This window comes from Panulirus ornatus, chromosome 31 (assembly GCF_036320965.1).
Source record: "Panulirus ornatus isolate Po-2019 chromosome 31, ASM3632096v1, whole genome shotgun sequence".
Classification (NCBI taxonomy): Eukaryota; Metazoa; Arthropoda; class Malacostraca; order Decapoda; family Palinuridae; genus Panulirus; species Panulirus ornatus.
The window spans coordinates 9,902,501-9,928,939 of NC_092254.1; the positions used below are offsets into that span (position 1 = coordinate 9,902,501).

Below are 26,439 nucleotides of genomic sequence, written 5' to 3' on the forward strand. Positions count from 1 at the left end.
GAGGGGGTGGATGTGTGGGGGGCATCCTTGGAGTGATTAGCATGGGAGGAGAAGGATGTTTGTTGATGATGGATCAAGAAAGCCGTAGCTGAGAGCCATTAAGAAGGATCTCGGTGTGGTTTAGATGGGAAAAGGGATTATGCGCAGGTGGGGTGGGGAAGGAGGGGAGGGAAGAAAAACGCTGGAAGCTTCGTCCGTTGCAGAATCCCCCTCGTTAAAGGCTTTTAAAGAAAGATAACCCAAAGTGCGGGTGTTAGAAGTCGTTGGCTGGATGATGGAGTAAACGATCGCGTGACCCGTCCAACCCCGCCTCCTTACATTCCTCCCCCTACCCTTCCCTCCTCCTCCTCCCCCTACCCTCCTCCTCCTCCTCCTCCTCCTCCTCTCTTCCCTCCCTCCCTCCCCAGCCCGGTAATATTGCCCCTCCCTCCCTCCCTACTCCCTCCGGCCATCATTTATAGCGATTCCTCCCCTACCCATCAGCAGTAATTAGATATAAAAGGATTTCTCGCTAAAGGAATTTACTGTGTCGATCGAAGTGAGTCTTAAGAGGTTGTTAGGAATGGCGCTGTGTTGGGCAAGAGAGATAATTAGAGATTTTGTATCTTTGGTGAAAAGGGTACATAGAGACGCTAGCAAGAGATGTTTTTTGTACGGTGAGGTTATGTATGGTGTTGTGGAGGCTCGCGCTGGAATGCATGGCGGGGGTAGAAAGACCTGGAAGTGCTTGATGCAATGCCCCGAAGTTATGGTGTGGTGTGGCTTAACGTGAGATGAGGATGGGGGAGGGAGGGTATGGTATATATTGTTATTGTATGAGGGGAGGGGAATGAGGGCCCAGGTTGTGAGATAATGTGGTATTATGGAAGGGGAAGGGTATAATGTGAAGGGAAAGGGTGGGGGAGATGGGCCAAGTTGTGGTGTAATGCGAGATGAGTAAGAGGGGGAGAAGGGGGAGGGGAACGTTATGGGTAATGTAAGGGGAGTTGGGGAGAGTATGTGGGCCAGTTGGTGATATATAGAATTAGGGGTTAGTATTGTGGTGTGGCTAGAGGGTCGTTGTCATATTTAGTGTAAGGGTGTTGGGGTGATACGGTGTGTTAAGGGCCCAAGGTTGTGGGGAGTGGGGCACGTAGTTGCGTGGTGTATGGCATGCAAGAGTTAGCCGTGATTGAGTGGGAGGGCAAGGGGGTTGTGTGGTGTATGAGCGGCTTGTGTGGTGAAGTTTCTCTTTTTTGTATGTGTGTGTGTGGTGTGTGGGCTCAGGCTATGGCGTCGAGAGTGCGAGGGGCTCGGCGAGTTATTATTACAGGCTGGTGTTCGAGCGACAGTTGTGGTAAATTGAGAATGACCCAAGTCAGCAGGAGAGAGAGCCAAGAGCCACCGCGCGGGGGGAAGCGGCGTCACCAAGCGGATGTGCGAGTCAGTAAGGAGGGTCTGGCGGGCACGTGGTGATGGTGGGTGGGTGGGTAGGTTGTTGGTTTTACCGCGCGTCTCCCCCCCTTCATTTTCTCTTGCATTTACCTCCTCTCTTGCCTACCTGTCTATGACATCTGTCCACATCTTCCATACACGCCATTAACTCCAGTAGGTCTAATGAGTACACTAACTTCATATTGTAGAGAAATTATATATATAAATATATATATATATATATATATATATATATATATATATATATATATATTTATATATATATACATATATATATTGTTTTTGCTTTCATAACCCACATATAAAACACGTAAGCCGTTGACGAGCGAGAATTTCAAACCGCCAACGTGATGCCATATTCTTGGCATTGAATTACATCTGTACTCGTTGATTACATCCTCATGTGTATCGAAAAATCAATTCCATATGTCGTACGTTTCCGTCCATTATGTTTATTCTCCCGCCCTTTTGAACAGCCCAAACCCGCTCCTCCTCCTCACCTCCTCTCCTGTGTGGATATCGGGCAATGGTGCGGGTGTTGTAGGGGGTGAGGTTGGGCGAGAGGAGGAGTAGGAGGAGGTAAGTGTTGCCATCTTGGTGTCGGGGCGTCGGTGTTGCCATACAGCTGGTGGGAGGTGCCATGGGTTGTCGCTGGTGGAATTTCATCTCATTGCTCAGTATCCGGCTTGCGTCATGGTCTCCCATGCCCGGCTCTTGTCTGCTGCTGTCTGGTAGGGCGAGGCTGGTCGCCTGCTGTGTAGGGCGAGCAGAGGCTGTGTGTGTGTGTGTGTGTGTGCAGTAGGGCGAGTCAGGGCGTTGTGTAGGGTTGTTGGCGTTTATAAATTAAGGCAGTTGCGGTGTAAGGGTATATGTGACATCCAGGGTTTTTGTCGCTCTTTTTTTCCAGCGAATTTTATTTACGTATCTGTTTTTGCAGGATTTGATTAGACCTTTTTTCCAGTTCATTTAGGGGCGTTTTATATCGATTAGTTTGTGATTTGTATTGGCCTGTTGTCGAGTTTTGGGCTGCTTATGTTAGTTTTTTTTATGAGCGTGGGTTTTTGTGGCTTGTTTAAAGGCACATATAACGCGCTTAGCTTGTTTACAACACATTAGGGTTTGTTCATAATGGTATATTTTTTCCTCACCCAGTGACCGCTTTTATGGTGACTTACGTCTCATTTTTGGTTGCCAGTGTTGTTTTGGCCTTTTTGTAGTTTTCATTGGGTTTGGATCTTCCTGTGCCCGACTTTTGAAGGAGCTGTTGACGGCTATTGTAAGTCTGGCTTGGGTCTAGCTCCTTTTTTTTTATTATTATTGGTCACCTCTCCCCACCCCGATCTATAAGGCTTCTGTCTTAGTTTCTGTTGTGTGTTATGTTTCACTGTTAACCCTTTTACGAGTCGGATTGAAGACCAGGTTATCATCGCACGGTAGGATCGTAGACATCTTACTCAAGGGAATCGTACCGTCGTGTTTAGTGGTCGTCCTTTCGTGGCAAAGGGCCTCGCACCCATCGTGCTCAAGGGTCGTACCGTCGTGCTGAAGGAGGTAGAGGTAGCTGTAGTTCTATTTTTCTTCGTTCCTTGTTTGCCGTGAGGAAGGCGAGGGGGTAGTGGGGTGAGGGATTGGATGTAGGGGGGTGGGGGGGACAAGAATGTTAAGAATTGAACCGTAAAAAAAAAAAAGTTCGTCAATGGAGCGGTTTTATTGCGTAAGGGCGATGGGGGTAAACCTGCCCGTCGAAAACACCACTGTGTGTAGTTGTTGCTAAGGTCTGCAGCCGTGATGTAAGACGCGCTGTTGCTCAGGGCTCTCTCTCTCTCTCTCTCTCTCTCTCTCTCTCTCTCTCTCTACAGAGAAGAGGGGAGGGAGGCTTGCTCCGTCCGTGATAGATGCTCTCTCTCTCTCTCTCTCTCTCTCTCTCTCTCTCTCTCTCTCTCTCTCTCTCGTGATCAAAGGCTTTTTTTTTTTCTGTGTGTGTGTGTTTCGTGTTAGATTCCACGATTGCGTACATAACCTGGTTCCTTGGGTTTTTGACTTTGTGTATGTCATGTTAAGGTGTCTCGGAAGTAAACATGTCGGTAGGGGTTGCGTAACGGGTGTTTTAGGTGTTAAGTGGGGCTTTTGTTGTTATTACGTAGGGTGTCGAGAGGAGCATTTCCTGAAGTGTATGGGCCTTTGATGGGCGAGGCTTTCTGCTGTTGAAGGAGGCCTTAAACTGTTTCTTTAGGACTTGCTTTTGCATAAGCGTTTTGGTTGTTGCTTTTAAGGGCTTTTGGGTGTTCGACTGGGCTTTGATGTGGATTCTTTTTTTCTAATACTGCGTAGGACTTTTAGGTTTTACGCGGTTGTATCTTTTATCGTTCTTTTAAAGGTGTCTGAAAATTGAGGTGCGTGACGTTTTGGCGGATTTCCCAACGGTTGACGGTAACTTCTTAATGCTGTAACTGGAAGAAGGCCTAGATGTGCCAGGATTCTCTTGAATTCGCTGTACTTTACATATTTTGCAAGTATATGTATTGTCGTCGTATCGGGAGCTAGTGAGGTCATTCGCATGGGAGATATGGTGGCCGGAGATAAAATGCCAAGAGCTCTCTTGATTTTTGATGGGAGGGGAACGGTTTTAGTGGAGGAATTTAGGAGAAAGGGAGCTTGTCAAGGGGCTCTTGGAATTGGGTGAGGAAGAGAGAGCGAGGAAAAGAGGCGGAGAGGAGGACGAACAATAGGTCCCCCGGCACAACCCTGATGCTAGAGCGTAATTTCGAAGGTCGATGGAGTTATGGGAGTGATCGATGCATCGTTCAGTTGACATTTTGAGAGCTACATGGGTGTTACAGACACAAAAATTCTCCAGCTGCAATGGAAGGTGTATATATATATATATATATATATATATATATATATATATATATATATATTGGAAAGGATCACAATTTTACGCGTGATCATGATATTCCTATGAGTCCACGGGGAAAATGAAACACAAGTTCCCAAGTGCACTTTCGTGTGATAACCACATCATCAGGGGAGACACAAGAGAGAAATATAAGTCAGTTGATATACCAAATATATATATATATATATATATATATATATATATATATATATATATATATATATATATATATATATATGTGTGTGTGTGTGTGACCAGGATATTTATCTGTGTTGTTTTCAGTGGTTGTCATAACTGTGAGTGGATTAGATAAGGAGAGCGTGATACTGTCATCGGATCTTGTTTATTTTATCAACTCCAGAAGGACTTGCTGCATCCGGCTGATGTTGTCAACAAGGTTGTGTTGTTATACAGGGGAGCTATTTTACGTGTTGTATGTTACAGAGGGGCGTATATATATATATATGTATTTGAATTATGCTGGTGTACACTATATCTTATATGGGGGAGCCATTGACAAGCTGTTGTATTGCAGAGGGGAAAAGGTTTCAATGGTGTTTGATATGTGTAAGGGGTTTCCTCGCTATTGCATTATGCAAGGGGGAGGTTTACATGCCTGGTGTATTATACTGGGGAGAGGATTACGTGTTGGTGCTAAGGCAATTGAGCTGGTTAATGAGTGGGCTAGGCTGGATGTTGACTTTCAGATCTGAGAGTCTCTCTCTCTCTCTCTCTCTCTCTCTCTCTCTCTCTCTCTCTCTCTCTCTCTCTCTCTCTCTCTCTCTCTCAACGAAATCTCGTTAATCAGGTGGGTGCTTTCAAAAGCCCAGCTGGAGATGACGTGTTCTCGTCATCTTCCCACCCCAGTCTGTCTCCCCCCCCCCCCCACACTCCCCCAGATAGTCTTATCTCGGACTTTCCTACGTTGGTCTCTCCCCCCCTCTCCCCTCTCTCCCCTCTCCCCCCTCTCCCCTCTCCCCCCCTCTCCCCTTCCATTCCCCCCCAGCAGAATTGGGAACCCCCAACATCATCGTCAGCCACACCACGCTACTCGACTCTACACCACGCCGCACTGCTCTTCTTCACGCCACACTTCTCTACCTCACACTACACTACACGACCCTGCTTCACACCACGCTGCTCTTCTTCACGCCACACTTCTCTACCTCATACTACACTACACGACCCTGCTTCACACCACGCCGCACTGCTCTTCTTCACGCCACACTTCTCTACCTCACACTACACTACACGACCCTACTTCACACCACGCTGCTCTTCTTCCCGCCACACTTCACTACACTTCATCAAACTGCGCTACAACCCCATCTCACACACACACACACACACACACACACACACACACACACACACAGGCGCATAAAGCACTGGGCAATACGTAACTCACACTAGTTATTCTTAACTCTATAGATATTCCTGCGGTGGGCGCCAGCTACGTTGTTAGCCCTGCCCTTTGGCAGCGTCTCGTTGTAGGTACTCGAAGGGAGGTTGGTAGATAGGAAGGTCGGTAGATGGGCATGTATGGTCTCCCCTCCCTCGCGTATGCTGTGTGATATATTCAGCTCCCACAATACACATTGAACGAAAGTTTGACGTATTTTTCTTGTAAAATGATAATCATAATTATTATTATTATTATTATTATTATTATTATTATTAGTAGTAGTAGTAGTAGTAGTAGTGTAGGAGCCCTATGTTGAATCTAAGAATAATAACAATGGTATTCGATAATCAATATTCGAAGATTATTATATTTTTTCCCCCGTGTCATATTTCATTATCTTGTTGCACCTTGATGATGATGATGATGTCTTAATGTGCTTATCCTTGTCTTCTCCCCCCAGGTGGGTGAGGCCTGTGCCAGCTGTCGCAGTCACACGTTACACTGCTGAATGTGAGTAAGGACACGGTACACTTATTTTGAAAGGAGGTACACAACGGTACTTGTCAGAACGCGGTACGTTGGTTTTCATGAGGGGGGGGGGGGAAGAATGTACGCCAGGTACACAGGTAGATGTACTCATATGATCGTACTACATCAAGGGCCGCTGGGACCATCATATCCAAAGGTGTCCTACCGTTAAAAAAGGAGGGATAGTACCGTCGTGCTTGAGGAGGAGGGGGGGGAGGGGGTTCTTAAAAAAGGGGGGGTAGTACCATCATGCTTGAGGAGATGGGGGAAGGGGATGGTCGTATCACCGTGCCCAATTAAGAGACGTATCATCGTCGCACCCCATTTGGGGGGGTGTTCGTCCAAAGGGGTCGCACTCCAGCGCCCAAGAAAGAGAGAGAGAGAGAGAGAGAGAGAGAGAGAGAGAGAGAGAGAGAGAGAGAGAGGAGGGAGGGACACGGGCGACGATGAACATCCTCACCTCCCGTCACCACGTCACAGACGATGACGTTGTACCCGATGAGGACGACCTCCCGTAACCCTCCCTCCGTCCCTCCCTCCATAGTTATCAAAAGGTCATTACCATTCCATCCCTCCCCACATCACAGGCGGCTTACATTATGATAAAACTGGAAGCCGACCCGACCCGTCGCCCAGGGTTAATTGGAGTCGCCATCCGGGCCGAATTAACCCGTGGACGCATTATTATCCCGGGGTCGAGCCTAGTGGTGGTGGTAGTACGGTGTTGTTTGGAGGGAAGCCAGTTCTGTGTTTTGGGCCAGACGGAATCGTATGGGGTTTTTGAGAGAGAGAGAGAGAGAGAGAGAGAGAGAGAGAGAGAGAGAGAGAGAGAGAGAGAGAATTATATAGTTATGCCCATAATTTTTGAATTTTCGAAAAAAATTTAGTAAGTGAACGTGATGATATAATCTTGATTTATTCATTTGAATGAATAATTAGGTTGTTTCCCCCCCTTTTTTTTTTTTTTTAAATCTGTCGATTAGGAAATACAGTAAGATGCAGCAAGAATGACAGACTTTGTGGGAGACGAGACAGTATAGATTATAAACTAGAATTGATTAATTTACCAGATTGATAATTGAAGTATTCGTTTAATTAATACATGCTTGCTCTTTAGATTGTTGGACGCACAGCCATTAAAAGGCACAAAAAAATAATGTTTTGAGGAGAAAGATTACGAGTTTTCAGGTTATTTTGAATTACCTTTGGGGGTCAAGAGATTAATCCCCTGATAATTCTTGATTATGTTCAACTTTATGGTCGGTTTTTATTTTGTTTATCGGTAATTTAAGCTGTTGCCGGAAGCCCCTGCTTTATTTAGAATGTGTTTATGTGTGTGTGTGTGTGTGTGTGTGTGTGTGTGTGTGTGTGCAGTTATATTTGCATGCATGCCTGTACCGTCACGGATATGAAGATAGATGTGCTGCAATTACTGCTAGTGAATTTGAGAGTGAGGCATTGCACGAGGCTACTTACGGAGAACATGAGAGCGATGGTGAAGGGCGAACGTGGGAAAGTGATGGGAAGAGTTGCGGTGGGGAAGGATGGGGTGGTGGGTGGAGAACATGAGAGCGATGGTGAAGGGCGAACGTGGGAAAGTGATGGGAAGAGTTGCGAGGGGGGAAGGATGGGATGGTAGGTGGGGGGCGCGGCTGGCGGCAGGCGATGATGTTTAGGATAGGTTACATTGTACATTAAAGCAGTCCTGCCGCTGTACTGGCCTCAACACCACACGGGCCCACTACATCATGGGGGTTTGATGGGAGGGTTAGGTAGGTGGCTGGTGGTGAGACAGCAGCCACCGAGAGAAGGTACGACCCTTCCGATGACTTAAAGGAGTGTTGAAGCGATGCCTGGAACCATCTTTCATCCTCCGTGTCAGTGGAGATTGTGGACAGCAGCAGCCACCGAGGGAAGGTACGACCCTCCTGACTTAAAGGAGTGTTGTGGTGATGTTTGGCACACACACACACACACACACACACCCTCCCTCCAAGGATTGCTAATCTTTGCCTGGCTCTTAAGTAAACTGACTGATCGGTCTTCATCGTAATCGTACTTCCACCATACATATATTTTATATCTATAGGTATTGTGACGCTCTTTTATCATCCCCACTCTCTCATTTCCCTCCCTCCCCCTCCTCATTTTTTTTTTTCTCTCTGCTTGGGTGTGGCCAACAGTGTTGAGAGGGAGCAGCCAGACCATTAGATCATTATTTGCGATGCGTGGTAGATTGGAGAGGACGGACGTGCACTTTATTGTAAGGTTGAGATGAAGATGCACACACACACACACACACACACACACACACACACACACACACACACACACACACACATGCTGACGTTCCAAGCATCTGTGGTGGTGGGGGGGTCTTTGCAATCCTCTCTGTGGGGGTCTTTGCAAGCATCTGTAGGGGGTCTTTGAACCCGTCGTGCTTAAAGGTCGTGGTGCCCGTTGTGCTCAAGGGGGGTCGAAATCGTCGCACCCTGGGGTCGTACCATCGTAATCAAAGGGGTCAATTGACGTATTTGGTGGGTAGTGTCGTCAGTTGGTTGTTGAGGCGATGATGGTTCGCGGTCGTCTCATTGGGGGGCCGTGGGTGGTTAGCGGCTCTCGCGGTCGTTATTGCAGGTTGTTTGTGGCTGTAAATGGCCAGTGGAGGGGGACGATATATAGTGGGGGGTTGTAAATCATACGCTGGGGGGGTTGGGTAAAAAGGGGGATGGGGTGGGGTGTGTGTGGTCTGTCGATAAATTGGAAGACTTGGGTGATTAGTGGAGGTGTAAATCACTCCTGATTGGTGATTATGAAGGCCCTTTTTTTTATTTCTTACGGACACGTGAATCTGTCGTGGTGGGGGAGATGTGTTTCGTTGTATGATTTACAGAAAGTTTCATCTTGCAGAAGATGTAATTCGTTGTATGATTTATCTCCTGTGGTATCCTTGTTATGGGGTATTTCGTTGTATTTGATTTATCTCCTGTTGTATCCAGGTGATGTATTTCGTTGGATGATTTGCTTTGCTGTTGTATCCGGGTGGAGATGATGTATTTTTCGATGTAGAATTCATCTGTTGTGCTATTCTCGTGTATTTCGCTGTATGATTTATCTGTTGTGCTATTCTCGTGTATTTCGCTGTATGATTTATCTGTTCTGCTATTCTTGTGTATTTCGCTGTATGATTTACCTGCCGTTGTATCGCATTTACTCTCATACTACGTCCTGTAATGCAGTTTTGTACTCCCGTGATATATACCACTTTATTCTTTGAACTTGACGTACATTCGTGCCCCGGAAATGTACGTTTCGTACGCCAAATATGTTACAGTGAACCTTCACTATTCTCAAGTGCATTTATGGCGAATGAGTATGCCAGTGCGCGTGGAGTGTCAAACATAGTATATGTATTTTTTTTCCTACTGTACGTTCATGGATGATGTGGGATTAGTGGATTGTGTATTTCAGTCCCCTGGTCACAGATAGGCTGAAGGTGCAGACAGTTTGCATAGTCTGCGAAAGACAGATCTCCCATGGAAAGCATTTGGCTTGTAAGAAGGGCTTCAAACATTGACCCAACGGGATGAATGTGATAAGAAGAGGTAGATCATTTACCTTATGGAATAATTTGAATTATAGCAAGGGGTGAATCTTTTACCTTACGGAGTGGATAATTCATTCCCCGTCATGGGACGAATTGAAAGGTAACAAGTGGGGTAAATCACCCACCTCCTCGTACCTTAAGCTCGAAAATACCGTTCCGGACGACTTTACGAGAGAGAAACTGGAGGCGGAAACGCTGGATGGAATCCCCTCCGTCCCTCCCTCTCCCCACAAGACTCGTTCCCCTTGAAGAAGAGTGAGTGAGTATGCAAAGTAGAGGGAGTAAAACTATGCCCCGTCTACAGGGAAGGTGGAGGCTGGTAACACACACACACACACAGAGCCAAGCCTCTCCTCTCGTCTCTCACCCGGGGTAATAGATGGACCAGAATATATATATATATATATATATATATATATATATATATATATATATATATATATATATATATATATATATATATATATATATATATATGGATTAAGGGACATTATACTGTTGCCTTATAGAAGGTATTCCGTACATGATTCGCTGTCATAAACACGGCGGTACGATCCTTGGGTATGAGGGCTTTGGCCTTATACTTGGCCCTTAAGGGGATGATGATCCTAACCCAAGGGTTATACCGCCGTGCTTGAAGGGGGGGGGTCATAACCGTCGTGCTCAAGGATTGTGCACCCCCTCGCGCTTGAAGTGGGGTCGCATCGCCGTGCTCAAGGGTTCGTAACCGTCGTGAAGAAGCGGTAAACCCCGAAGGAAGAGCACCTCATGGAAAACGTAACGCTAGTGGAGTATGTTCTCACACACACACAGTTCAAGGTGATGAGGAGGGTTCGTAAGAGGACGACAGTGGTTACTGGCGTCGTGCTTAGACGGCAGGAGAGAGGGAAAACTGCTGCCCCAGGTAATGCGTATCATAGTGCAGTGTTAAGGGAAACATGTTTGCTACGTTTCACCTGCATCAAATATCAAGGGTATCTCTTTGACGTCTCGTGTTCAGCATGAGACCAGTCATGGAAACGAAAATACGAACCGCAATGGGCAATGTTTGTTCCCTTATATATATATATATATATATATATATATATATATATATATATATATATATACACCAAATGGCGTTCTAGCTTCTTCTCTTCGATGTATATCAACTGACGTATATTTCTCTCTTGTGTCTCCCCTGATGATTTGATTACTACACGAAAGTGCACTTGGGAACTTATCGTGTTTCATTTTCCCCGTGGACTCATAGGAATATATATATATATATATATATATATATATATATATATATATATATATATATATATATATATATATATATATATAAACCTGTTCTTATATGTTTAAAACATACAGGAGTTTTGAAGATATCTACGTATCTTTACTCTGATATTTCGTGATGTTTGTACGTAGGAAATGTTCAGATATTTAGACCCACATTTGAATGTTTCTCTCTTACGATGAGAGAGAGAGAGAGAGAGTCGTATTGTTTTTGTACGGGTTGAAGAGGTGCGGTTCGAACGGTGAAGTCTTCATGGAGAAGTTTAAGGATGACTACGCTTACGCTATGCTGGAATTACCTGCTTGCATTATACGCGCGTAAGGCTGAGGGCTGCAGCCCTTAAGTCTCGTTGATCAGCGGAGACAGCCTAATGGAAGGCCGGGTTGCGGGGTTGGAGTAGGTGGCTCACTGTAATTTGCTTTTCTGACACAACATGAGGTATATCTTAATTTATATTGTGCATATATATATACGCTGAGGTATGCTGATATACCGCTGAACTTTAATTACACACACTCACACACACACAAACTTTCCCCCCGACAGCGGGATTCGAACCGTTACCTCTTGCATGGCAGACGGAAGACTCTGAAGCCTGGAGTATGGAGCCCATGATGAAGAAATGGCCATTCGTTTGCCTGTAATCGAATACCCTTGCTCTTGCGCACGTAATCAACGGGATCTCGGCCGGTTGCATAAGACGCAAGGTATACGATTGCAAACAATAGTTTAGTCATTTCGCTGTCGTGGGCTCCACCCCTAGGACGGTGGGTAAGGTCTCCAGCCTCCACACTGATGTAGTAGCGGTTCGAATCCTTTTATCGGGAAGGTAATTGTATGCTGTGTGGACATGCGTGCATGTATACATACATACAACGGTAGTTTGTTATATGCGGGGAGAGACTCCCTCTGAAGCTCTTCCTCTTCACTGGCTTCAAACCCCAACAGTTAAGTTTATCATAGGTAACGGGGAAGAAGTAGTTGCTTTGGTAAATATCATAACGGTCGAGCTGGCTGGGATGGTGCTCTCATTAGTAGCACAGGCTTTTCTGCCATATGGAGATTCTCGGGTGTTATTGATGCAGTATATATCTCCCCCCTTCGGCGTCCCCTCGAAGATCTTAACTGGCTGGCGGAGAGAGGTTAATGTAGCGAGACCTTCTTTTATTATCTGAAGTAAAGGAGGGGAGAGAGGAGAGGAAAAATGTGTTGAAATCGGGATGGCCGTAAAGGTAACGCCATTGAAGTTTATTTTATGGGGATTTTAGCTTCGCGTTGTAATGGCGTTTCCCTAAAAGTTTGGAAACGAATTTGAAGCAGATATAGTAATAAAATGTTTTATGATTCATAGTGAGGGCCCGAAGCGCCGTAGTAAAAATTTTTAATATTGGTACTGAGGAATAGGGTGTAAGGCTTTTGATCGAGCCTCTTCTGCTCCTGCCGCTGTTCCATCCACCTTTCGCAGGGCGGGCGGGCGGCTTTCTTTATCCCATCCTCCAATAGCAAGGCGCGGCTCATCTTTTCTTTCCACCACTCACAGCTAGGCTTTCAATACCCAGCCTCCAATAGCAAGGATGGGCTCATCCACCATTCACAGAACGGGGTTTCATACCCTCAGCCACCAATAGCAAGGCTTGCCTCATCCTCTCCACCAGTAGCAACAAAGAATAGGTATTCATGTTAATTTCATTGGTTGAAAGATGTGTAAAATTTGTAAATGTAAGAAGATATCTTCCAGCCTTTCCGGATGAACTTGCGAACATTTACACAGATTTGCGTTTGATAATCACTACGTTCTCCATTGCATGAAAGGTAACGTAATTCTTCTTTTTTTTTTCGTAGAGTTTATTATAAGTTTCGATTGATTGCGTAGCCTTCCAATGACCCCAGGTTGGGGGGAAAACTCTCCCCAAATCCTCTCTGACCGCCAGTTTCCGTAGGCTATTGAGGTAACGCTTTAAAAATAGCATCGGCTCAACTGGAAAAAATCTGTTTGGAGCCTATTTGAATACACGCCGTGTCATTTGAAATGTATTGTAATGCGGATCGAAAGCACTTCGCGCCGTGATGAAAATTCACGTTAAATCCACTTCTTTTAAAGAGAAGAGGGTAGAAAAATGCACGAATAGTATTGATTATAAGAGTTTCGAATTGTAAATTGGTTGTTTTAGGGTCGTTAAGGCCATTTAAGGCTTGTGAACGTTGTTAGGTGACTAAGAAAACCCTCCTTTGGAGAAGTCTTTGAACCACCTCGCTCTGGTGTCCAAGGTAATTCTTAAAGACCATATACGCTTTCCCTGGCGTGTATATATATATATATATATATATATATATATATATATATATATATATATATATATATATATATATATATCCCTTATCCTTGTTGCAGATTTGGATTACCTAGTCTATAGCTGGGGATTAGTCTAGAATTGTCTTTTCTGACCCATACGAGGAGTCATTTGCACGTGATTAATTTATATACTGTAATGAGAAAGGTTCATGTGAAGATGCCACAGGCACATCACTGGGGGAACGAAGGAAATGGTAACAGCTTTCAAATTCCCTAGGACTGTGACTGGCGCTTAATTTTTCGTCAATGGAAGCTATATATATATATATATATATATATATATATATATATATATATATATATATATATATATATATAATGATTGTGTGCAATTAGCTTGAATTTTTAGATATTTTTCATGCCGAAAAAAGAAACGCTAAAATCATTTATACAAATTCCACCAAAAATCAAGGCACAAAAATTTTGGCTGTATTTTCTTGAGTCGAGCCATAAGCAAGACCATCTTAGCACAGTACAAACATTAACTCGAATTTGATCATTTATTGACAGAACTTCCCGTCTGTGTTGTATCTACCAGTCCGGTTAGGTCTTAAACAACTGGTAACACTAAAAGGTTCAGTCCTGTCCCCCTTTATAACCCTGTCGCATAATTGTTGTGGACAGATCCCGATGTGGACAGACGTGCTAAGCTTAAAGCTGGGGGGTATATAAGCTGACTGAGAAGACCTGTATTGTTAAAGAGATTATAGAAATCTGCCACCACAGTATTCGGTGAATTATGACTCCCTGTACTGAAGCAGAAGACGTGTCCATGGATGGAGCAGAGTGGAATGGTAATGGGACAGAGTGGAATGGTGATGGGACGGAGTGGAATGGAGCGGTGACAGGCGTTTTTGAATAAACAAGCGAGCTGAAAAGGGTGTGATTCGCAAATCAATTGGGAGTTCATATGATTTTACTTAACGTGTCATTTTTCTGTACATGTTTGATAAAATTATGTGATCTACTTAATTGCACGATTTCTCCTTCATAATTATCATCATAATTATCATAATTATATCTTTTCTTTCTTACTATTCGCCATTTCCCGCGTTAGCGAGGTAGCGTTAAGAACAGAGGACTGGGCCTTTGAGGGAATATCTTCACCTGGCCCCCAGCTCTGTTCCTTCTTTTGGAAAATCAAAAAAAAAAAAAGAGAGGGGAGGATTTCCAGCCCCCCGCTCTCTTCTCTTTTAGTCGCCTTCGACACGCAGGGAATACGTGGGAAGTATTCTTTCTCCCCTATCCCCAGGGATAATATATATATATATATATATATATATATATATATATATATATATATATATATATATATATATATATACACACACACACACACACACACACACACACACACTACACACACACACACACACACACACACACACACACATTTGCAGCGTTAAAGTTTAAGATAGTTTTAAAGTTGGAACACCTTTATGGTTAAAGTTTGGCGTCGTTAATATTCAATCTTGACGTCATTCGGATGTTGGGATCCTTATAATGTGGGGCAAGGTGTGTGTGTGTGTGTGTAGGCCTAGAGGGGCCGGTGATGGAAGGGTAGTTAGCTGTCAGACCCAAGAGAAGTGGGGAGGGAGGGAAGGGAAGGGAAGAGGAGGTGTGAGTTGGGAAGAGAGAGAGAGGAAAATGTGGGGTTGAATGTACAGTGTTGTCTGCGTCCGCGACGGAACGGATTGGAAAGGTGAGGTAGTGGAATGGGGTGGGAGGGGACGAGATGGAAGAGTGTCCCGGTTGGAACGGGGTTGAATGGTAGTAGAATGGAATGGAACGGGGCAAGACGGAGGCGAGTGCTGGATGGGACGGGGTGGAATGGTCCTGGAATGGAATAGGTCAGGACGGGAGACAGATGGAGACGTGTGCCAAGATGGGAACGGAGTGGAATGGTACTGTAATTGAGTGGAATGGCATGGAACAGGACGGGACGGGACTGAGGCCTGCATCCGCATGTTGCGAAACACGGACACCAACACGGACGGACGGACGTGGTCGGCCGTGGAAGGCTGGCTGGCTGGTGGCTGGTCACATTGCCTCGCTCCGGCTCCACATCCTGGAAAGTGGATTTGAATATAGATGGCGTTGCTGTTAAACTGGTCGCAAATAACTGCTGTTAAATTCGACTTTATTCTCTCTCTCTCTCTCTCTCTCTCTCTCTCTCTCTCTCTCTCTCTCTCTCTCTCTCTCTCTCTCTCTCTCTCTCTCTCTTTGCCTAGGGTGTTAAGACGGGTGTCAGGGTCTGGTGGCTGGGCTTTTATTTCATACTATGAAGAGTCCGTTTCTCCTTTAAGTTCATTCTATTTAATACTTTTTTTTTGGGATTTCAAAGTTTATAGCTTTTGTTGTTGTTCTTCCTCCCCAACAAAAGCATTTATTCATAAGTCTTGAATTCAAATGGGCTTTTGTCATTGCTCGAGTCCGAGTTGATTGCTTTTGTTTCCATCGCCCCAAAACTGAAAGAAGAGATTCACGTGCCTTTAAAAAAAGAAAAAAAACTCAAGTTCAGATAGGCTTTTGTTAGCTGTTTCAGCCTCGTCTTTGCCAGCGTCGATTTACCGTCGGGTACTACCCTTGAGGTGTGACAGCCAGTCCTTTGGCTTTACCCATGAGGACAAGGCTTTGAAAGGCCAGACCTTCGTACGCCAAAGGGTCGTACCGTCGCACTCAAGGGTTCTGTGTGTCGTACTACTACTTTCGCGTACGTTTAAGTGGTGCCCTGCAGCTGCGCTTAGAGTGTATGAGGATTCTAAGACCCCCCAGTTCAGTCTCTAACGATTCTAAGACCCAAGCTTATCTGTGAGGATTCCAAGAATGATAGGATCCCAGGGCTGTGTCTGTGAGCGCGCTATGATCTAAGCTTCGTATTCCTTGAGCACCAGGGAGACCCCTAAGCTTAAGCCTGTCTCTTGTGAGTATGCTGGACTCCAAGCGTAGCACCATCGTCTCTCATGCTAAGGTGGCTCATCCAAGCTTAGCTCTGTGTGTGTGTGTGTGTGTGTGTGTGTCTTAATTATGGTAGGTATGTCACCCAGTAGCCACGAGGGAAACACACTGTCTCCACTCGGTGTCCCACGCTCTACCGTCTCTCAGATTTATCTCTTAACTTGCCTAGTTTACGGCTAATTTGCATATGCTGGCCGGGTTGCGGTAGGGGTGTGGGCGTCACGTGGGGGAGGGGGTTGTTCTGTGGTGGGCAGTAGACGTGGGAGGGACGGGACGTGCTGGGCTAGGCTCGGCTTGGCTGTGAGGGAGACGTAGGACAGTTGGGACGGGATGGGAAACCGATAGGTGGCGGAATGGATAGGAATAAGAAAGGGGAGGGGGAGGGGGTTATATGTCTACCGTTGGGAAAGAATAGTTAAGGCCAGAGGAGAGAGAGAGAGAGAGAGAGAGAGAGAGAGAGAGAGAGAGAGAGAGAGAGAGAGAGAGAGAGAGAGAGAGTTGAAGCCACAGACACGGGGACAGTTAATACTTGAGAGGGATCGTATCCCAAAGTAGCATTGCCTTCCATTTGACTCAGATTTCTTGACCAGGAGTACCATACGCTGGAGAGGGACTCGTAAATTGGTTATCGTACGACGAAGAGTTTCCTCGCAAATTAAATGAGATTCCGAAAATAAATGAGAGTTATGAGAGATAGCGGAGAAATGTGGAGTGGCGTCGGGAATAGGGTGATGCTGTGTAATTAGCAGTGACTGGGTTCGAATCCTGGTAGAGGGGCGGCTACAGGCCACCTCAGCCACACGGAGATTTGAAAGACACAAGCGCTGGTTTCCTAGTGCTTTGTCTCGTGTCCCTCAACGTCATCTGGGTGGGAGGGTCACGTGGACTTTAATCATCTGGTGACCCCAACCCATTTCTAGGAAGCCTCCTCGACAGACGGTGTTTATTCCCCTCCAGTAAGGTGATCTTATGGCAGGAGTCTCTTCCTCATTCTTGCCTGAAGCCCCATCTTCTTTGCCAGACCCCTATGTGTGTTTGTGTTTGTGTGTGTGTGTGTGTGTGTGCGCGCGCGCGTTACGGTGTCAAATGCTTTCTGGTAGTCCAGTGTTTGTTACGGTGTCAAATGCTTTCTGGTAGTCCAGTGTTTGTTACGGTGTCAAATGCTTTCTGGTAGTCCAGTGTGTGTTACGGCGTCAAGTGCTTTCTGGCAATTCAGATACAGGCAGTCGTTACTTAGATATCTCCTTTGTCCAAGACGGAGTCCTTTTTCTTGTAGAAATATAGACGGTTCGTATAATTTGACCTCCTTTCCCCGAACTACACTGTCTTTCCCTTTTATGTAGTTCCTCTTATGCTAGAAGTCATTCCACATGCTCTGGGATTATCTGTTCCAGTACTTTACAGACTACAGTCATGTGTGTGTGTGTGTGTGTGTGTGTGTGTGTGTAATTATACGGTTCGGGGGAGGGAGGCTTATGTACTCCTGTGGCCCCATCTCTTGTGTGTGCGTATCCATGTGTGTGTGTGTGTGTGTGTGTGTGTGTGTGTGTGTACACTGACGAACAGAGAAGCTGGTGTGCGATTTGCGTGTTTCCGTGTTAAATGCACGCGCGTGCGCGTACGGGGAGGTCTGGCGGTGACTGGTGACGAGTTCATTACTGCGGGCCGACGGGGCTCAGCGGCCGGAGATCAAAGTGTTGGGCCCGGGGCAATTTATCTTTGATGCTGTGTATTTTTGGGATCTGCATACTGGGTGGGGGAGGAGGGTGGTGGGTGAGGCGTCGGGGTTATTGAGGTAGGCTCGGGTGGAGGAGGAGGGGGGGAGAGAGAGAGAGAGAGAGGGAGGTGGTGGGAGAAGAGGGAGGAAAGTAAGGGAGGGTGTGAAGGAGAGTGAAGAGGTGAGAGAGAGAGAAAAAAAAGCAAAAAACTGATGAATAGAGGAAAAGAAAACGGGGAGGAGAGAGAGAGGGGGGGGTTGAAGAAAACGTTCTTTTTTTTTTCAAGGATTATTAAGATAAAGCTGAAAAAAGAAAGAAGAAGGAAGGAAGGAAGAGGCCCATTATATTGACGTAGGGGGTGGAGAGGAGGGGGAGGAAGTTATTTTGGGATTACAGTGAGTGGTCTTCTGGGAAAGGTGAGAGTAGGAGGATTTCTGGGAAAGGTGGGGAGGGGTGTGGGTGAACTGGGGGGGGATTATTAATATTACGTAAAGGTGGGAGAGAGAGAGAGAGAGAGAGAGAGAGAGAGAGAGAGAGAGAGAGAGAGAGAGAGAGAGAGAGGTGGGGGGAGGGGAGAAACCTGGAGACCTAGACCACGTTGGTAATTAGAAATCTCCAGGAGATGACGCAGTGTTATTGGTTATTAGTTGGCTGGGAGAATCACACAGGCTTGCTTCCCAACAGCTTGGCCGACGAACTGCCCACCTCAACAGCCTTGGGGGGGGGGCGGGGCCCAGCCCGGGCTGTTGGCGTCAGTAGACCTCCTCCCTCCCCCGAAGACGTCACCAAGTATTCACCAGGTTTCATGATGGATTCTATGACCATATAACGCCAAGTTGCCTCTCTCAAGGGGGTTCTGCAGCTTCGAGGCTTGCGCTGCAATCAGAAGCAGGGAATTGATGGACTTCCTCGGAGCGAGAAGTTTCTCTCCGAGGAACGAAGCGAAAGAATACATCTTCAGCGAATGTCACTCCTTGGTGAATGGAAAGCGAAGAGGCGAAAAGCGGAAAAGGGGCACAAGAATATACACTCGCTCTCGACTTATTTCATCAACGCCTTCTCCTTCAGGAGAATAAATTTCTCCCTTGAGTATCCTTTCGTCGTATTTTTTGTCCACTATCCGTAAACCTCGTAAAAAAGCAAGAGATCTTACAAATTCATAAGTTGTTAGATTAAACGGCGATGGGAGTGACTAGTGTTAGAAGCAGCATCTGTCGGCGCAAGACGGTAAGGGCAGGAGGGGCAGATTTCTAGAGAGGGTTTATGGCGGTGTAGGATATTGTCTCTCCGATGACCCTTGAACAGCTCAGTTCTGCCTTCCCCTCAGCCCCCGAGTGGTAGTCTGTTGGGATTGCGAACAGTAAAGGGTAATGGAGATAGGTTATTACGGCAGGTTTTGTATATATATATATATATATATATATATATATATATATATATATATATATATATATATATTTTTTTTTTTTTTTTTTATACTTTGTCGCTGTCTCCCGCGTTTGCGAGGTAGCGCAAGGAAACAGACGAAAGAAATGGCCCCCCCCCCCCCATACACATGTACATACACACGTCCACACACGCAAATATACATACCTACACAGCTTTCCATGGTTTACCCCAGACGCTTCACATGCCCTGATTCACTCCACCGACAGCACGTCAATATATATATATATATATATATTTATATTTATATTTATATACACACACACGAATAAAGTGCGTATGAACGCGCGCCTTCATAGAACATACAAACCTCCAACAGCCAGGATTTAGCCTAGCGGTAGCGTTCCCCGCTTGTGACACAAGGGGTCCCGGGTTCGATCCTGGCTGTTGAAGGTTTGTATGATATATATATATATATATATATTTATATTTATTTATTTATTTATTTTTATTTTGCTTTGTCGCTGTCTCCCTTGTTAGCGAGGTAGCGCAATGAAACAGACGAAAGAAATGGCCCAACCCACCCACATACACATGTATATACATACACGTCCACACACGCAAATATACATACCTATACATCTCAACGTATTCATAAATATACACACACAGACATAGACAAATATACGCATGTACACACACACACACACACACACACACACACACACACACACATCATCCTGTTGATATTTTATATGAAATTTCGTGTTTGGTAAAGCCCTTCAGATTTTCGGTTGGCGTTTGGTGAGATTTCTCGTGGGATAATTCGTATGGATGAGATTTTTGTGGGACCGTTCGTGTCATCCGTTCGTTTGCGAAACAGACACCACGCACCACGCATGTACGAATATCATTACTGAACATCATTTTCTATACACTAGCATTTTAAAGGTAATATTAACATTACATCTGTTTTTCGCTCCTAATGTTACTCTGTCTCTTTCCCTCTCATTGAATCATCCATCTGTCTTGGCTGCCATCTTGTCCCATAGTTTCTCTCTCTCTCTCTCTCTCTCTCTCTCTCTCTCTCTCTCTCTCTCTCTCTCTCTCTCTCTCTCTCTCTCTCTCTGCGCGTCACACACACACGCCTCCGTTGCCGGAGTCTGTCATGTACGACATTGCGACTCTCTTGTCATGATACGAATGCCATGCATCCGTCGCGTATGACATACACCTGTCACGTTATGACATGACTCTGTCATTGTTATGGTATGCATGTCATGCATGACGTACGTCTGTCGTGTGTGGCATGCGTCCGTCGCATGTCATGGCAATGGCAAATTCGCCTGCCGCTACATACGTTAGGTCTTCGAGAGTGACCAGCATATGTCTTTAGAATGGCGATGGAAAGCGGGACCCCAAAACTATAAAAGTATAAAGTGTAAAAGTTGTCAAAGGATGAGGCGAAATATCAAGCCAGATTTATTCACTGGCTTATCCGATGATGAGCAAGACGGGGTAATTGCAGTGAGACTTAATCCTATCGGGATGAGTAATGAATAAAGCACTCAGCATTACCGTGGGGAATGAGTAATGAAGTCGGGGTGGGGGGGTAGTGGATGTAAGGGAAAGACGAGTTACTTTTGATTAGTTAGTAGTCATGACGCTGAGAAACGAGGGGAGTTACTTTAGTGTGAGTAATCAAGGGAGTTACTTTGGTGTGAGTAATGAGGGGAGTTACTTTGGTGTGAGTAATATCCCATTGGATTAAAATGATTAATAACTCATGGTGAAGTTGGTTGGGGGAGAGGAGAGGGGGAGGTTAGGGTGGGTTCTCATAGTGGCGGGGGTGGGAGGTGGAGAAATGAGTAATTGGTGAGGAGAGAAGGGGAGCAAGCTTAGAGGAGGAGGAGGATATAGTGAAGGAGACGGTAAACACTGATGGTGAAAGATAGCGAATGTCGGGAGTGGTGCGGAGGAGCATTTCATGGTGAAGTGGTCTTTGGATTGTGTGTGTATGTGTGTGTGTGTGTGTGTAAGTAAAGAGCAGAGGTCTCTGTGGCCGTGGGGAGTGGGGAGGTGGGGTATGGATGTCCAGGGAGGTCTGTAAGGGGGACTGGGTAGGTTTGTTGGGAGACTAGGGAGATCGGTAAGGGGTCTGTGGGGGTCTGTAAGGGGGACTGGAAATTGTCTTTAAGGGGAACTGGAGAGGTTTTGTAGGCATCTAGGAAGGCCTGTTTAGGGCAGGACTAGGGCTGTGTCGGGTGAATGAGAATTTATGGGAGAGAAACAATTATCCCCCAAATTAGATTCCTCTGGCGGAGGGAGGTGGAGGGGAGGAGATGATCAGGCCTATGGAGTTGATAAATGCATTAAGGACGGTACGTCGTGTGGCAGTACTTTATCTAAGGACTGTCCTTGGTATTCGTCATGTCAGTAGAGACAGTGCCTGGATTGTTTAGGATAGTACGTGATAGTTAGGAAGGACATTTAAGGAGAGACGAGTGTGGGAGGAATCAGGTTGGAAAAAAGTATGTATCTCTCTTTGTGGTCATCGCCTTGTGACTACCTAGGTACGTGGAATTCTTGGTTTGAGACCGCGGGTGTTAATCCAAGTGGATGATTGTCGCCGTGGTGATGTGTGTGTGGCTTTACCTGATAAGTAATTGGAGGTTCTGTGGCGTGGGTATGTCGCTCGTCATCTTGCACGTCTTTTCCCGTCATCTCTCTCTCTCTCTCTCTCTCTCTCTCTCTGCGCGGTGAGTGGTGAACGCTGCGCGCTAGCCTTGCCGTTATGGCAGAATTTCGTCATTGGTACGTAGGGAGATGTTCCCCTTTTGTGTCTCTCTCGCTCCTCCCGGCCTTTCCTCTCTCTCTCTCTCTCTCTCTCTCTCTCTCTCTCTCTCTCTCTCTCTCTCTCTCTCTCTCTCTCTCTATCCAGTCTTCCCGAAAAGAGAAACATTGGTTTTTTTTTGCTTCATTTATTATTTTATTTATTCTTCCGGGCGATCAGTGACGTAAAGATAATTTAGTGAGGATTTTTTTTTTTTTTTGACCTGACCCTTTAAGGTCAGGTCAGACATCTTCACTAGCCCAATGCCTTTTTTTTTTTTAGGTCATATTTGGATTCGCTCAGGCAGGGCAGTAACCGGGTTCTCCTCTTCTCTGTTACAGTTTGACGTGACGCAGGAGGTGCTGCTGGAGCCGGAGTTGTTACGTCAATGCCCCTTGGGGAGCGGCCCAGAGTACCTGTGGAGGATATGGAACAGCGATGGGGAGGAGGTGCACATCGGCGACCAGACGAGGCTCGACGCTCCGACCCTCCTCATCCACCCGGTCTTCGACCAGACCTGGCCGAAGTGGTTGCACCAGAAGGGGGATGACGCGGCCAACCACACCCTCGACGCCGTGCGCCAGGCGGTCCCTCCGATCCCCAGGCCTCGCGCCGTCGACCCAAGTGCGTTCAGAGCCATGGACGCCGACGGCGAACACGTCTACCAGGCCCAACTGACTATCAAAGAGAAGGACACCATTGTCCAGGCCTCTCCCACCACCAAATTCAGCGTGGCGGCCATGCGACTAAGGTCAGTCATGCATTGGTTATTTTTTCCACCTTCTCTTCAAGTCGCTACGTTTTCAAAAAGCCTTCCTCGTCTTACTGTGAACAATATCCTGTATAACTAGTGGTTTACTGATACTTTGCTGATGGGTACTTCCCCTAAGTGAGGCTTGGATATGCTTGAATTGTCCGTCATGGTGTTTCATTTTACAGTATCTTGATTCCTGACGAAAAAAGTAAGGTAAGAACAGTGCAGCATAAGTTTACTGACCCCTCCTGCGTGTGTTTGTTTGTACAGGGCCATGTTCGTCGACGGGACTGAACGCGACGTGGACGCGAGTTCCAACATCACGCTGAGGGTGGAGGTGACCTCGCCCTCGTCGGATTACACGCTGAGGTGGTACTGTCACCCCGAGGGCCACCCTGGGAAGTCCTGCTTCGAGAAACCCGACGCCTGGAGTAGCTTCGCCACCAGCACGTACATCACCAACTTGATGACGCGCCTCCATCACATGTGGCACATTCTGCATGACGTCCCCCAGTCCAGCAACGCCCTCAGTCGGCCACCTGAGACGGATGGCATCCCTCACGCGGAGGAGGATACAGAGGCCTCGCCTGGTCACCCCGCGAACTCTACGAGTGGTTCTGATCCCTCCGGAGAGCCGTACGTGAAGCCCAGCTTCCTGTACACCAGTTGGCGATACGTAGAGACCATCACCTTGCCGGCCACCTCGCTGCTGGCCACACGGAACAAGTTCGTCTTCGAGGTGGTCTGCGCTTACGGCTCGAAGAGTTCCGAAGATAAACAGCTGATCGTCGTCAGCGCCCCGAGAGACAGGTGAGGTCGCTTTGGGTGGTTCGCTTGTATTGGCCGAAAAAAAAGGGGAAAAAAAAGCAGTAGTGAACAGATCTGGGAGAATCCTGGGCGAATGTGGTGTGCCTCGTGAGCGAGGTATCAATCATGGCAGGTCACCTCTGTGTTGTAAGTTTAACTGTGAATGTTGTAGTGTTCGGTGTTGAATGGCCTGATCGAAGTGTGTCGAATGTGATGTGTGTGCCCAGTCAAAGAAAGGAGGGATAGTCAACGTCGTGGCGGTCCGGGTGGAGAAAGCTTGAGGGAGGAGTGTGAGTTCACCGTACGGGTATGTCTTCCTCAGCGCGTAGCAGTCCTCCACACGCCGAGTGATGGAGAACCTCACAACCATTGGTCTCTCCTGACAGACTACGATGATTGTGCTGTTTCAGCACAGCCATGGCCATCGAAGGCCTACGATAAAAGGGAAGCTCGAGATAAGAGTGCAGATCGAGTGATGGCACTGGGGGGTGTATTGAGACTGGTTGTTTCGAGTAGTATTGGGAAACTTACAGTATTTTTTTTTCCTGCTAACGATTAAGGGAGAATGAGACACATCGTGTCGAGTAAGGTACTCGGGAAGATTTGTGAGTCTTGAGGAGTCGGGTTAGCTCATAGGGCTTCGCGAGAACGGATGAGGGTGGGTGGGAAGACTCCCTGAGGGAGGAGGGGTGAAAAAAAAGGGGGGGTCGTGAGTTGCTGGAGAGGCCCTTCCTTCTGGGAGTTAAGACTAGGTGGACGTCAGACGGAAGATAACGTAGACGGGGTGATTTACCTCGACTCTACGTCGGCCAACCCAACCCCACCGTGTGAAGGGAAACGTACTCACTCCCTCACCGGCGGTAATGGTCCTACTAATTGCCGCACACTCCCGAGTAATGGAGCGAGACAGGGAAAGAATTGGTCTCATTTACTGAGTAGCTGGATCTCGCGGCGAAGTAGAGAGGCCGGGTCAGACTTTTGCTCTACCCCCTTACACACCCATACCTTCCCCCCTTGGTTTTTTCGTAGGGACGTGTGTGTGTGTGGGTAGAAGGTTGGGCTGATGTGTGTGTGTGTGTGGGTAGAAGGATGGGCTGATGTGTGTATGTGTGTGTGTGTGTGTGTGTGTGGAGGAGAGAGATAGCCTGCTTATCCCACAGAGTTCTTTTTCCCGCCCATGAATATATTACGTCCATCCCACAGCCACCACCACCACTCCCGACCGCTGTAGAAGGCCTTTATTGGGTTTATATTTCTTCCCATTCTCGGGAGAAGGTCCCCTTTGATTCCTGGGTGATTGAGTGCCTCCGGGCTCTCCCCCCTCTCCCCTCCCTCCCTTTTTTTATTGTAGTGTGTGTCACGTGAGGAGAGTCGTATGTCCTGGGGTTCCAGATGGGTTGTGAGAGGGCTCAGACCCAGTGTTGGATGTTAGAGGGGGGGTTCACTACACTCCCCCAACCCCCCATGCCTGTCTTCGATAGGAAACTACCGTTGTGGGGTGGAGGGGGAAGTGACGGGAGAGTGTGACAGAAGGTAGAGTGACAGTGTTGTGTATATTGTGACAGGGTGAGGTGCCGCTGGGTAGAGTTTTGGTCTCGTGTGTGTCTGTGTCTGTGTCCATCTGTCTTTATATTCTAGTGTGTGTGTGTACTGTACGGGAAGGGAGTTTTACAATCGTGGGGCCCCACCTCTCGAATTTTACTCTGGTACATCCTTTTCGACGTTTGTATGTTGTCCACATTTACCACATCCTCTTGCAATGTGTGTGTGTGTGTGTGTGTGTGTGTGTAAGCAATTACCGTAAAATTGATTTGATTTCCTTTGTTCACTGGTGTGTCTTTGTATGTATAAGTACGATTTAAACTTATTTGTTAGATAAGTGAACCTTAGAATCCTGTAGCTTTGCATTTCTTTCCTGGGTTTGAAAGGTCACAGCTCGAGGTCACTGAAGGTTGACCTGTTCAGTGTTAGACCTTTTTTTTTTTTTTGAAAGACATCATCCCGAGTGCGAGCCGGAAATGAGCTCTTTTTCATCGGCGGAGTCGAAGCAGTTTTCGGACGATTATATAACAGTGTGGTCGTCTCAGGCTGTTCACGGAGGCCAACTCCTCTGTATTTGCACTGTAACCCTCCTACTGTTTTATGATTGGCTTCGTTACGTCTTCCTGGGCACGCACTGGCCCCCTTTCCTCCTTGCTCTGCTTGCATGGGTCTCTCTCTCTCTCTCTCTCTCTCTCTCTCTCTCTCTCTCTCTCTCTCTCTCTCTCTCTCTCTCTCTCCAGCCTTTCAGTCATCGAACGAAGGGGGTGTTGTACCTCGTTGTTTCAACAGGGTTTTAGTGTCTCCTGGTATATTGTACAAGTGTTAGGGGGTTGTAGCGCTTTTGTGCCGATGTTATAGTACAGTTGCAAGGGTGACAGTACAATCCACAGGTGGTGTAGTGTTGTGTCAGCTTATGATGTAGTGCTGTGC

General features: G+C 46.6%; 1 protein-coding gene across 1 annotated transcript in view; it reads left to right on the forward strand.

Moving 5' to 3' along the window:
- The window catches only part of LOC139758804 (uncharacterized), a 1,625,355-nt gene that overhangs the window by 1,516,224 nt on the left and 82,692 nt on the right, over positions 1–26,439 (forward strand). The window contains exons 7-8 of the mRNA XM_071680623.1: positions 22,748–23,157; positions 23,431–23,970. Of these exons, the coding sequence (XP_071536724.1) occupies positions 22,748–23,157; positions 23,431–23,970 (950 nt within the window). The remainder of the gene's footprint in view (positions 1–22,747; positions 23,158–23,430; positions 23,971–26,439) is intronic.